At 35.1% G+C, this 12,390-nt stretch overlaps 1 protein-coding gene across 2 annotated transcripts in view; it reads left to right on the top strand.

The window, feature by feature from the left end:
* The window catches only part of LRP1B (LDL receptor related protein 1B), a 1,832,840-nt gene that overhangs the window by 849,876 nt on the left and 970,574 nt on the right, over positions 1-12,390 (top strand). For both annotated transcript variants that reach the window (XR_013447098.1, XM_078070743.1), the window contains exon 5: positions 3,028-3,156. Coding sequence is in view for 1 of the 2 variants with exons in the window: in XM_078070743.1 (XP_077926869.1) it covers positions 3,028-3,156 (129 nt within the window). In the remaining variant the exon portion in view is untranslated. The remainder of the gene's footprint in view (positions 1-3,027; positions 3,157-12,390) is intronic.

The following is a 12,390-nucleotide window of genomic DNA, read 5'->3' as shown; positions in this document are numbered from 1 at the left end:
CCTTTGCTTTAATATTATCACTTTTACCTAGAAACAGAATCTTAAAGTTGAAAGAGTCCTCGGAGAGAATATTGTTCAAAATTCTAGTGACAGAAGTGAGAGAAGCGAGACCCTGAGAAATTAAGTGATTTACTTAAGTCCTACACATCTTCTTAGCAATAGAATTGGGACTAACGCTCAGGTCTGCAGAGTCCACTTATTCTTGTCTTGGAGAGGTTCACTGCTTTTTAATGTACATCTGGGGCTTGAATTTTTCATTTGTTATTTGTTTGTTTTCTGCATAATACAAATATTATAGGAACATTTATTATTAAATGTTAGTTATACTCGGAGACTATTTAATCTGACAATAGGTGGACGAAACTGGTATACTTATTTGACTCACACCAACTTTAAACCAACATTTAAAAATCAGAACATTGCACACAAAAGTTCAGACTATCTGAAAAAAAATCAGAAGATCTGGCAACATTAGACACCTTATAAGCACAAAAGTCAGCCGTATATGAATAGTACTTCTGCATGCATGCACACATGCATGCAATTTCCAGTTCAAAACAGCTCTTTCCATTCACACAGGGGAGGTTAATATACCTATACAGCATCTTTACCCTTTTGCTACAACTGAGTCCTATAGTAGTCAGGATTTTCAGCTCCTTTTGCATGGATCTCTTTCTCCTCAACCTCCTAATTGGATCCATAAAAATAACCATAATCAATATCTTCTTTTGAACATTAATAAGGAATTACACATCAATCAGTATGGAAGGTCACAACTGAAAGAGGAGCTCTTTTTACTTTCTCTGAGCCCCTGGATGGCCAGATACGAGCATCATTTATGCTTTCCTGAAGCCATATATCCAGGGTATTTTCTGTCCTTAGAGCGAGAAAGAAGGCAGCATTGTAAGTAATGACATGCCTATTCCTTTGCGGCCAATTTTGTGGAGTTACATGAATGTCATAGCAGTGCATTCTGGCTAAAAAGAACAAAAAAAAATCATTACTCATATTGCTCTCCTGGATAGCATAATCATGTCAGAAAAGCTAAAATAAGAATCAATAAAATTAAGGTTGAAAAAAATCTGTGAAAATGGAGAAGAATCATTTCTGCCACTAGGGGCTGGATTTTACCAAATACAAGATTTAATTTCTTTCATTATCACTGTAAACTTAGCTTCAAAAACTATTCTTTTTATTCCCAAAGCAACTTACTTCAAACAAACCATCCACGAATGCAAGCTGTTATATGAAGCCAAAGAAATCTGAGAAAAGTGTAAATTAATGCCATACAAATGCATAGTTTCCCAATTTAAATGGCTCCTTAACTACTCAGGAATATTTTTGCTTTTCCTTAGTAAACTCTTTTCTTAGCGTGGTGTTCAGAGAGTGGGCTGAGAGTTCCCACCCTTTAATCATGCCTTTGGTCTTTCTGGTGAGGAGCCTCTCCATCCTGACATTATCTAGTGGCCCCACCCTGAGTCACCTCATGGGCATAGACTAAGGTATATTCCAAAACGGCTCATAAATAACAAAAGACACTTTTATTGCTCAGAAAATTGCAAGGGCTTTAGGAACTCTGTGCCAGAAACTGAGGATAAAGACCAAATACATATTTTTATTATAGCACTTATTCTTATTTTAGTATAGCACCATTCATTTCCATCTATCCAGTCTTCACATGTTGTCTCTTCTGGTTCTTAAACATTTCAGTCCATTCTCTCTTCTCCATCTGCACTACCACTGACTTAGTTCAAAATATGATGGCATTAAAATACAGTTTCTCTTGTGAAATTAGCACATAACTAATTTTCCAGGATCTCTTCTCTACTTTCACCAATCTATTTTTGTGTTTGTGTTTATTTAGGTTTAAAATATAAAGTTGATTATATAGCTCATCTAATTAATGTTTTCCCAATGCCTATGTATAATGTACAACCCTTTACTTTAGCATACAAATTACTTCATTATCTGGCCCCAAAACTACTTTCCCAGTGCCATCTTTTATCTTTCCCCCTTATCTGCCCTTATTCCACTTGACCCCTTATACTTCTTTGAAATCCCTACTATGTCATACCAATATCATTTCACATGCTATTTTAACTGGAATGCCCCTTTCCATCTTATCCCTTCTTATTGAATCTGAGAAAATCCAAATCATCCTTTAAATCCAAGTCAGTATGCAGCCTTCATTTAATATTCTCCCTTTGATTCCAAGCAGGTTCACTTCTCTGTGTTTCTGTCATAACCAGAGTATGCCTCTATTATAAGGAAATGCATAGAATTAAATTTATATTTCACTAGACTTGTTTCACTTAGAGGTAGGAACCATGTGTTATCAATGTTTTTCTTTCTTCAGGGATTAATATAGTTCATGGTACACAGGACAGACTGAATATACATTTGTCCAAGTTAGTAGCTGACGTATTTTTTTTATTTGTCTGGTTGGTTAAAAAGCATTAAGTACTTGCTATTTATAGAGATTTGAACAAGACGCAGGAGGAAGGAGAGAGAGGATGTAAGGAATAGAAGTAGGACCATAGATATTAAAATAAAATTTAATAGGAAATATTTCTTTTTGACTAGTGCTTAATAGTTTTTGATCTAGTGAAGATGGTTTGCGTAGCTGGGCTCAGAACTCTTTATCTGTTCATTGAAAACCATGTTACCAGACTAATTCTTTGTTAAAATAGTGAAAAAGTCATAAACACTAGAACCATTCAACAAATATTCTTTGGAGTACATTTTACATCTTTGCAAAAATATCCAAGGACTTCTAGCCTTAATATTATCTTTTAAAATCAAAGATTAGATACTAAGTTCTATCTTTTATCTCTGTTAACTATTAAAGCAACGTTGAATATTGACCTTCACTTAGTGTGGTTTTGAAAAGTCTTACTGCACTTGGTTCTTCCTTTCTAAAATAATTATCTATTTCCAAAATTTGAAAAAAAAAAGTTTTCTTCTAGGAGAAAAAAAAAATGCCCAGCAATAAATTCTGCTTAGAAATGATGCCCATTTTCCTTGTAGATCAAGATGAATGTGCTATTTATGGTGCATGCAGCCAGACCTGCATAAATACATATGGATCCTATGCCTGCAGTTGTGTGGAGGGCTACATAATGCAGCCAGACAACAGATCTTGCAAAGCCAAAAATGGTAAGTTATCATTTTTTTTTGTCCTTTTAGAATTTCTTATTTCCTTTTTGCAGTCCCTTTTCACTAGAAATATAGTCGAGTACCATGGACTTGGAAGAAATAGATTTTTCCTTCATTTTAATTCACTGATCCATACCTAAAAATCCAGAGCAGTTATTTCAGTTGTCACTGATCATTACAAAACTACTTCCATTACAGGAAGTTTCTAGTTTTAGAAAACCTGTCCAAAAGAAATGGATTAATTGATTTGAATTTCCCATCTCTCTCTGGACAATGCAATAGATTCCTAACTGGTTTCTTTGAGCTCCTGCTTTCCCACCAAAATTCATACTCAGCATAATAAAGTTACCTGCTAAAATGTAAACCAAATCATATCATTCTCTTGCTTAAAATCTCCCAGTTGCTTTCACTCATCTTAAGAATAAAATCCAAACTTCTCACAACACATGTAAGGACCTAAAGCTGTGGTATCATTTACCTTTCTGATCTCACTTCCTGCTACTCTCTGTTCACCACTTACCAGCCATACTGGTTTCCATTGCTCTTATCTTGATGTCTTTCCTCTTGCTGTTTTATTTGCCTACAGTGCTTTTCCCTGTGATATTCACATTCTCATCATTCAAATCTTAGCTAAAACAGCAACATTCAGAATAACCTTCGCTGACCATTCTGCTTAATGGTGTCTCCATCGCTATCTTATTTCCCAATTTTATTTATTTATGAATTCCTACTCAATCACTATATGATTTCCACTTTTGTTTTCTTTATATCCCTACCTTTTAAAATGAACTCATTATGTATTTGCTTATCATCTGATTTCTCCAGAATAATGGAATTGTTATGAGAGTATGGAACTTGTCAGTTTTGTTTATTGTTATTTACTGAGATCTGATCATAGCCTGGAACACATAGCTACTCGATGAATATTTGTGGAAGCAAGAAAAGCAGGAGGGAAGGAAGGGAACAAGGGAAGAAAATAAAAGAAGGAATGAACTTCTCTTTCTGGTTAAAATTACTAAAATGAACGTTCCACTTTTAAGTGTTTGAATTTCGTGTTTCAACCCTGTCTTCCTTTTACCTTGTCCCTGCAAATAAAGCCTATAGTTTCTACACAGCATTCAGCCTACAGTAAACACTCAGTAAATATTGATGGTTTGCTAATGAAATAGCCTTGAGATGTGCTAGTAACAATAGGATAAAGCTAATTTTTTTGTGGGCTGAATTAAGAATAATGCAAAGAGATGTTGTATATACTATTCCATCTAGCTTCTTCTGACTTTTCTCAAATCTGGTTTCATTTTATGGCTTTTCAAATTATGCTGTTTTGATAAATTAATTGAACGTCCCCCACCCCCTTTTATTAGCGATTAGAAAATTAGGCATGGGATGGGATTCTCTTTTTTGAAGCCAGATTGAGCAAAGCATTGGATTTGCTCAGCAAGCTGCCACAGCTATCTCCCTTTACAACATAACCTCATGCTATACTTTCAACAATTTCCCTGAGATAGTGTGTTTAATTATTTACAAAACATATTTGTATACCAAATTAAAAAAGAAACTCTTCTACATCTTAGTTTATATCTTTGAATTACTGACTCAGTATATGAAGCCCTACTTATGTTTCAGGGGCAATCTGTGAGAAAATTTAAGTCAAATTGTATGTTCTTTTTCCCTACCACTGAGAGTTCTGATTTAAAATATTGATGGGCTAAAGAAGTAGAAGGCTTGTTCTTTGCTGTTTCTATTGATCCACACAATATCGCTGTGGCTATATAGGGAGGGTATAATGTGATAAACCCTATACAGAGGCACTTCCTCTCTTTCTACACAGAGAAGGTATCTGCCAATAACAGAGTGTAACCAGAGAGGGACGGTACATGATAATGTAATGCATGTAATGCTGAATCAAGGAGATTTGATGACTCTAGAACTGATAACAGAACATATAAAAGCCTCTACCTGTTGGTGGTTGGCTTGATGACAGTATTGGCCTACAGAGTTTAAAAAATACAGGTTTTATGGGAATGTTCCTGGGGTTTGTGGTTTTAGAAAAATGAGCTGCTGGTAATGCAGTAAATGGCAAAAGTCTAAAACATATACTGACTAGTTCTAAGGGTCACTTGGATATTTGAACCAATGTATTTGTACAAATTCACAAGAAAAAACTATCAGTTTTGTTTTAGCTGTCTCAAATTGATAACAAATGAACCAGAGGATATTTTGGCTTCAGTTATATGTAAAATTTTATTTAATGCATCAGCCTTACATTTTTGTGGAGATTTTATCATACTATAGTGTTGCCATAACTGATGGGTGCTAGAAAAGTGTTTTAAATTAAAGTACATTTGTCTTAAGACTTTGCCATTCCCCTTTTCCATTACCTGGCTGCTTAGATTGGCCCCACTTTTTTCTTCCTCTATAATCCTATCCTACTGGCCTCTAGAACCTAATTTTTTCTTCAAGTCAAGCCAGAGTTCCAGGCATCTCAGAAGTTGGGAGTGTAGGAAACTATGGGAGATTAGAATGGCTAGCCCAGAACAGTGGATGTGTGTAAAAGATCTATAGGCTTTAGAAAAACAGAAAAAAAAAAAAGAACAAAAGAAAGAAAGAAATATCAAACCCAAAGGATACAATGGGAAGCTAGTACTAGACTCAAGAGGAGAGTTCTGCAAAGTTCTTACTAGATGATAGATGGGAAAATAAAAAGGGTCTTAGGAGAAGTTGTCTTGTATGTGAAGGCAGAGAGAGGCAGAGTCAATTGGCTAGGAAGCTGCTTATAAATTTCAACACAGAATAATATCATAGTTACTCCCCAACTGTTCACCCTAAACTTGCCTGTTGGATCAATGTAACAATTGATAGTAATTAGGTAAATTAATCTAAGTTAAATGATTATCCCTCCTTTGTAACATAATGTCTAAATCCAAATAAAATTCACAAGCCTTAAGAGTACCTTTAAGAAATAACTCTAATAAGGGGGTGGATTTTAGACCCTGTGGCAGATGGGGAAAGAAATTAATATAAGGCAGGAGGCCTTTTCATTCCTGTTAATTCATGCAATGCAGACAAATTCTTTTCTTTTCTACCCTTCGTAAGATTGACCTGACTACTGAAATGTAGAATCAATCATTCAGGGTTGGGAGGAACTCAAAGGTAATCTAGTCCAACTATCCATTTGATATCAAAATAAATAATTTCCAAATGGAAGAAAATTTAAAATGTACATTTAAAAATAATTTTAAATAGTACTTGGTAGTACCGTGTAAGAGGAGACATACTGGAATATGAATGTCATAGTGGAGTGTTTGTAACTGGAATAGGACACGCATTAAAGCTAATAATTTTTGAATTAAACATTAGTATTTCTCATTTGAAAAGAATGTTTTAAAAATAATTATTAAAATATCTATATGTATCCAGTAAAACTTCCTCTCTCTCTCTCTCTCTCTCTCTCTCTATATATATATATATATATATTATTTTTTTTTTTTTGAGATTAGGGTTCTAGAGAGTTGTCAAATCTGAAAATGAAACGTTTTTTTTAAATTTAGTTTACCTTCTTTTAACCAATTTAGACCAATTTTGATGTAGAAATATGCATTAAATATAGGCACCCAGGGCTACACGTGGGCTCTAGCTGAACCTGTAAAAATGAAAGTAATGGCCAAGGGTGTCTAACTTACGAACTGTTGCCAGTTTTACTCCTGATGAATTCAGGCTCATTGGACCGTACTTTTCAGTCTCCTAACCACTTGCCACTTGCCGAAGGCAGGCACTTAACCCAGTTTACAATTCTGCAGGACCAATAGGACTCTACTGATTGCACTAAAGCAGGCCCAGAATAAAGAGCACTAAATACATATATGCTCATCTGTGTAGAGGCGCTGAAGTAAGTGGCACCATGAGAGAGAGAGCATGTGATTCTTTGCCATGTAGCACCTAGAGAAGTGAGAGAAGAGAGACCATTAAATAACTTTAAGATTCTATTACACTTTATACTGTGCCATTCACTGATTGGAACGATGGGGAGACCATTTAGGCAATGGAACTCTTAGGTGTAAGAAATACAAATTGTAATCCCTATATAATCCAGGGAAGTACAACCCTAGATGATGCTAAAGAATGTGTTCATACTCCTCACTGCTTTCTTTGCTGTAATTCTTAAAAAGAAAGAGAGAAAAGAAAGCAAAATCTAATGTCCTATGGCTCCTACATCTAACCTCCAATTCTATTATTATCTAATGTATATTTTAAAGTTTTCTTTTATTTTTATTTATTTATTTATTTATTTTTTAAAGATTTTATTTATTTATTTGAGAGAGAGAGAATGAGAGACAGAGAGCATGAGAGGGAGGAGGGTCAGAGGGAGAAGCAGACTCCCCGCCAAGCAGGGAGCCCGATGCGGGACTCGATCCCGGGACTCCAGGATCATGACCTGAGCCGAAGGCAGTTGCTTAACCAACTGAGCCACCCAGGCGCCCCTAAAGTTTTCTTTTAGAAGGTAGAGAAGGGCTTCTGGGTGGTTCAGGCTGTTAAGCATCTGCCTTCGTTAGGTCATGATCCCAGGCTCCTGGGATCGAGCCCCGCATCAGACTCCCTGCTCCGCGGGAAGCCTGCTTCTCCCTCTCCCACTCCCCCTGCTTGTGTTCCCTCTCTCGATATGTATCTCTCTGTCAAATAAATAAATAAAATCTTAAAAAAAAAAGGTAGAGGAATCATTCATGGTTTTCTGCCAAGGCTGGTTCTCTGGTTTTGCTTGTGGGGAGAATAGGCAGGTGCCTGTATAGAGAAGGAAGAGTTCCTTGTTTAGAGTATCATAGTATCCATAGCCACTCAAAATGCTTGGAATTCAGTAATTACAATATAATAGCCTTGCCTTATTTTTTTCCTTTTTTTTTTTTTTTTTAAAGCACTCTATATTAAAATGTGAGTATTCTTAGAAAGGGTGACATATTAAGTCTTAGTAACCTTGGTAATTTATGAGACTAGTGGATCAGATTTGTTTCAGTATACCATCTGGCTAAGAATGGCTTCCTGCAGAATGATAGGTGATTATGTCTTGACATGCGAAGATTCACTATTCATAGTTTTTACTATTTTTAGTTAGTCCAAAGGTCTAGTTCCTGCACAATTTGTCATTTTATTGAGGCATAACTGAGAATGGTATTTGATGACATGATGGTATATGAGACTGTGAGGTAGGAGTGAGCCTAGTGGACCATAACCATAGTAACCCAGATTTGCTGTTCTTTACTCAGTCAAGTATACATGTAGGAAATGATAGACACTATGGTAAACAGTAAATGGCAGAGAAGTAGCTCAGTGCCTAGAACAGCGTATATGCTTGGTAAATGTTTTGTTTTTGGGTTTTTTGTTTGTTTGTTTTGTTTTGTTTTGTTTTAGATGCTTTAAACAATTTTGTGAACTTTAAGGAAGCAGAATAGGGGACTGAGATTTTGGGAATTAATAAAAGGAATGCCAAGAGGTTGGAAGAGATTTAAAAAAAAACAAAAAACAAAAAAAACAGTGAGGCATTTTACTAGTCTTGTTATTCAGGACTCATGCTACCTTTGCTATAGTATTGACATTAGAATGGCTTGGGAAGATGTGCATAATCTCCACAAATGTGCCCTCTCCACCAAGGCCCTCTTCAGAGAAACATATAATCCTAGTGTGCTTACTATGCAGAACAAGCTACTCTTGTAGTATTGCCTAAATCAGGCAGTATTGCCTAAATCTCTGTCCTAGAGAAATACTAGAGCTTCCCAGGCTGCCTTTGAAAACCTAGCCTGGCCATTGAACATATTTCTCTATTTCCTGGACTATTCATACCCTACATCTTTTCTGGCTCTTTACTTAGTTGGAAATCACATTCCATGACAGAACAGGGCAATGATTTCTGATAGAATTTCCATGACCCAAATTAAATATCACTTATTTTCCACCCAAATACTATTAATGAGTATGTCGTGTTGAGGTATTAAGGTACTCATGAATATTCTATGTGTGTTTTCTGTTTTGTTTTTGATTTTTTTTTTTTTTTTTTTTTGCTAGAGGACGTTACTTTCACAGTCTAGCACCTTTCTTGACATCTTAAACAGAGAATGTAGCCATGGTGTCTTGTGTCATGACACCTTTGATTTATCGAGAATGTAAGAAAATATCAGACACAGAAAAAAAATGCATGTCTTCCATTTGCTTTACTACTTAACATCCTAACTTCAACCTAGCTAAGGACTTCTTTGTATGTGTATAAAAAATCCCATGGCCACATTTATAGGCTCTAGATCTGACAAGATAAACTTTATTTTTACAAATGGCACAACATATAGGTACAAATTTCTATCACACTATTTAACTTTTGTAGAATAGCTATAGAACTATTAATTAAATTCTCAATTTAGAATATGTGATAGATTATACATGCTCTCCAATTAACTCCCTTTTTTGGTCTCAAAATTGGACATATAATGAAAATTGAAAATGAATGAGGCACATTTAAATTCATAGAAATTACAAGTTGTTTAATTTTAAGATGAGATCAGGATACACACACACAAACACACACACACACAACTTCTCTATTACTTTGTCTTGGGAAAGTAGAAGTATATAGCTATTGAAATCCTCAGGGAAAAAATAAAGGGATAAAGAGAATATTTTGTCCTTTCTAATACGAAAAAAATAATTTTTCTCAGAGTGCCTTCAAGGCATCCCCCGTAGCAATAGCAATCAAGAAAGAAAGAACCACAGTTAGAGGATACCTCTCGGGCACTCCTCCCCCTAGAGTCCATACTTACCCTTGACTTTGATGACTGATATTCAGCATATTCTCCTGAGTCAAGCTGCTTAGAGTCATTTTAGTCCTGAGAAAAGAAAATTCATTGTATTGATTGCATTTTTAAATGTGTGTGAGCATTTCTTCTTAGCACGAGGACTCACAGAGCCTCCATCTGTGCTTTCTATGACAGATAACACTTGCCAAATTATTAGATAAATTATATCTTAATAGTCTTCAGAAGTTTAGAACAATATACCACCAAATTACAAATGATATAGCTAGTAAAGTAGCTAGAAGTTTGGTATATAATCACTACTGAGTACTTAGAACTAATCTGTCTTTTTAAAAGCAAAGTAGAAAATTGGAGTCTTAAATATAGGCTGTATGTTTACATCCTTTGGCAGCCCTGTTAGAAAACAGTGAAATACATAAAAGTACCTTTTCCTTCCCCACCTCTAGATAATGAATTTTCATATATCTACCTCTCTTTCTCCTTACTCTAACATGATGATTTTGTTTCATATTTACTTGAGAAAGTAGAAGTAATCAAAAGAGAACTTTCTCACGCTGAACTTTACTAAATCTACCAATCTATCTGTATCTAGAACTAATCACTCTGCCTTCCCCTTGTATTGTGCTCCTATCTAAGGCCAATCCCTGCAATTGTGCATCAATCTCATCTACTCTTGCCTATTCAAGAATTAGACTCATACAGTTGTCTTCTCTGTTCCTTGAATCATCAGTATTTTGACTTCTGCTGGATCTTTCCCATGAGGACACAAGCTTGTTGTAAAGATGATACAACACAACTTTCTTTAAACCTATATTCCTCTTCAGCTACCACTGCATTTTTCTTTTCCCTTTATAGAAAAACTCACAGAAAGATTTTCTTCTTTCTCTACTTCCTCCCCTTCCGGTCTTACATTCTTATGACTCACTTACAGCTCTACTGTCAGGGTTACAAGTAATCTCCAGTTGCCTAATCACTCAGTTATCAATCCTTAGCACACAATTGATCCTTGTCTCCTCTTTGAATGCTTTCCTTTTTAAAGTAGTACATTTTAGAGTTTTCCTTTTAGCTTACTGGGAATTTTTCTCCTCAGTTTATTTTGCTTCATTATCCTCATTATTTTTGGCATGACCCAGTGTTAAGTTGTTTGGACATCTCTTCCTTTATTGATTTCCTAAGTACTCTCATCTTGTATCATGACTTTAACAACACATCCTTTTCCATGTTTTTATAAAACATCTAGAGACTGAGACTCGTGAGTTTTCATCATCAGCCCTAACTTCACTGTTTCAACAAACTCGCTTAGATATTAAAACTCTATTCAATATCTCGTTCAGAAATTTAATAGAAATATCAAACTTTCCATGTCCCAAAATCTTGATTCTCTCCCCTGACAGTGGTATATGTCACCCTCCACTCATTCACCCAATTGTTCAAGCCAAAACATTGGGGTCATCCTTGACCCCATTCTTTCTCTCAAACCCTTTGATTCAAACTTTTAGGGGTATTCTGAATTGGACTACTCTCTTTAAGGAGCAGCCTGCATCCTGATTACTACTAATGCTCTACCTTTTTTCATAGAATTTATCACTACCAAATAATATTAAATAGCATTTGTTTGCTTGTTGTCTGCTTCCTTCACTAAAATGTAAGCTCTATGAAAACAGGGTTTTTATAGTTTTGTTAACTGCTATATCCCTAGCATCTAGAACAGTGCCTGAGAGAAACTAGCCATGTTCAAAAAAATATTTGTCAAATGAATAAATAAATGTGCAAATACTAAGACAGTATTTTCTTTCGTGGGGAAAAATTAAATGTGGCTTTTTACAGACCCATCTTTTCAAACAGGAACTATTTCTGAATAAGAGTTATTTAAAGGCAATTTTAGAATGATCCAACATCTATTACATTTTGAACTCAATTATTAATAATTTATAACTTAGAAGGGGATATCTGAATTGGGGGAAAAAGTATTTCTATAGCTAACGTAGTTATTGTTTCCTGCAATTAGAAAGATGATGAAGAGATTAAAAGTGGCCACCTCTCAATGACTAATGTTAATTGACATCCCTGGACCATCTGCTACTTCTAATATTCACCCAATAACCTAAAATTTGAATGAATTATCCTCCGAGAGTTTGAAATTTACTAATATAACCCTTTAGTTATCAATTAAATTTCTTTCATTTCCTTGATTAAAAATCACAGTGCATTGTTTATTTCATTTTACTTATTGAAATTCAAATATATTATCATTCTTAAATTTGCAAATTCAGTAAAATACCTTTAGAAACATTGGAGAGTCCATATTCAAGTATCCCTCCACGTGTCATTCATTTATTGAATGCTGAACATGTGCCAAGTAAGATTTTCCAGATAATAGGGAAAATACTTCCTTGCTCTGGTAGACCAGCTCTTTAAGAACAAAGAAATTGTGAGAGCT

This window comes from Halichoerus grypus, chromosome 4, assembly GCF_964656455.1.
Source record: "Halichoerus grypus chromosome 4, mHalGry1.hap1.1, whole genome shotgun sequence".
NCBI classification, from domain to species: domain Eukaryota; kingdom Metazoa; phylum Chordata; class Mammalia; order Carnivora; family Phocidae; genus Halichoerus; species Halichoerus grypus.
The sequence above is the reverse complement of the archived record's forward strand: the minus strand, read 5'-3'. Positions and strand labels throughout refer to the sequence as shown.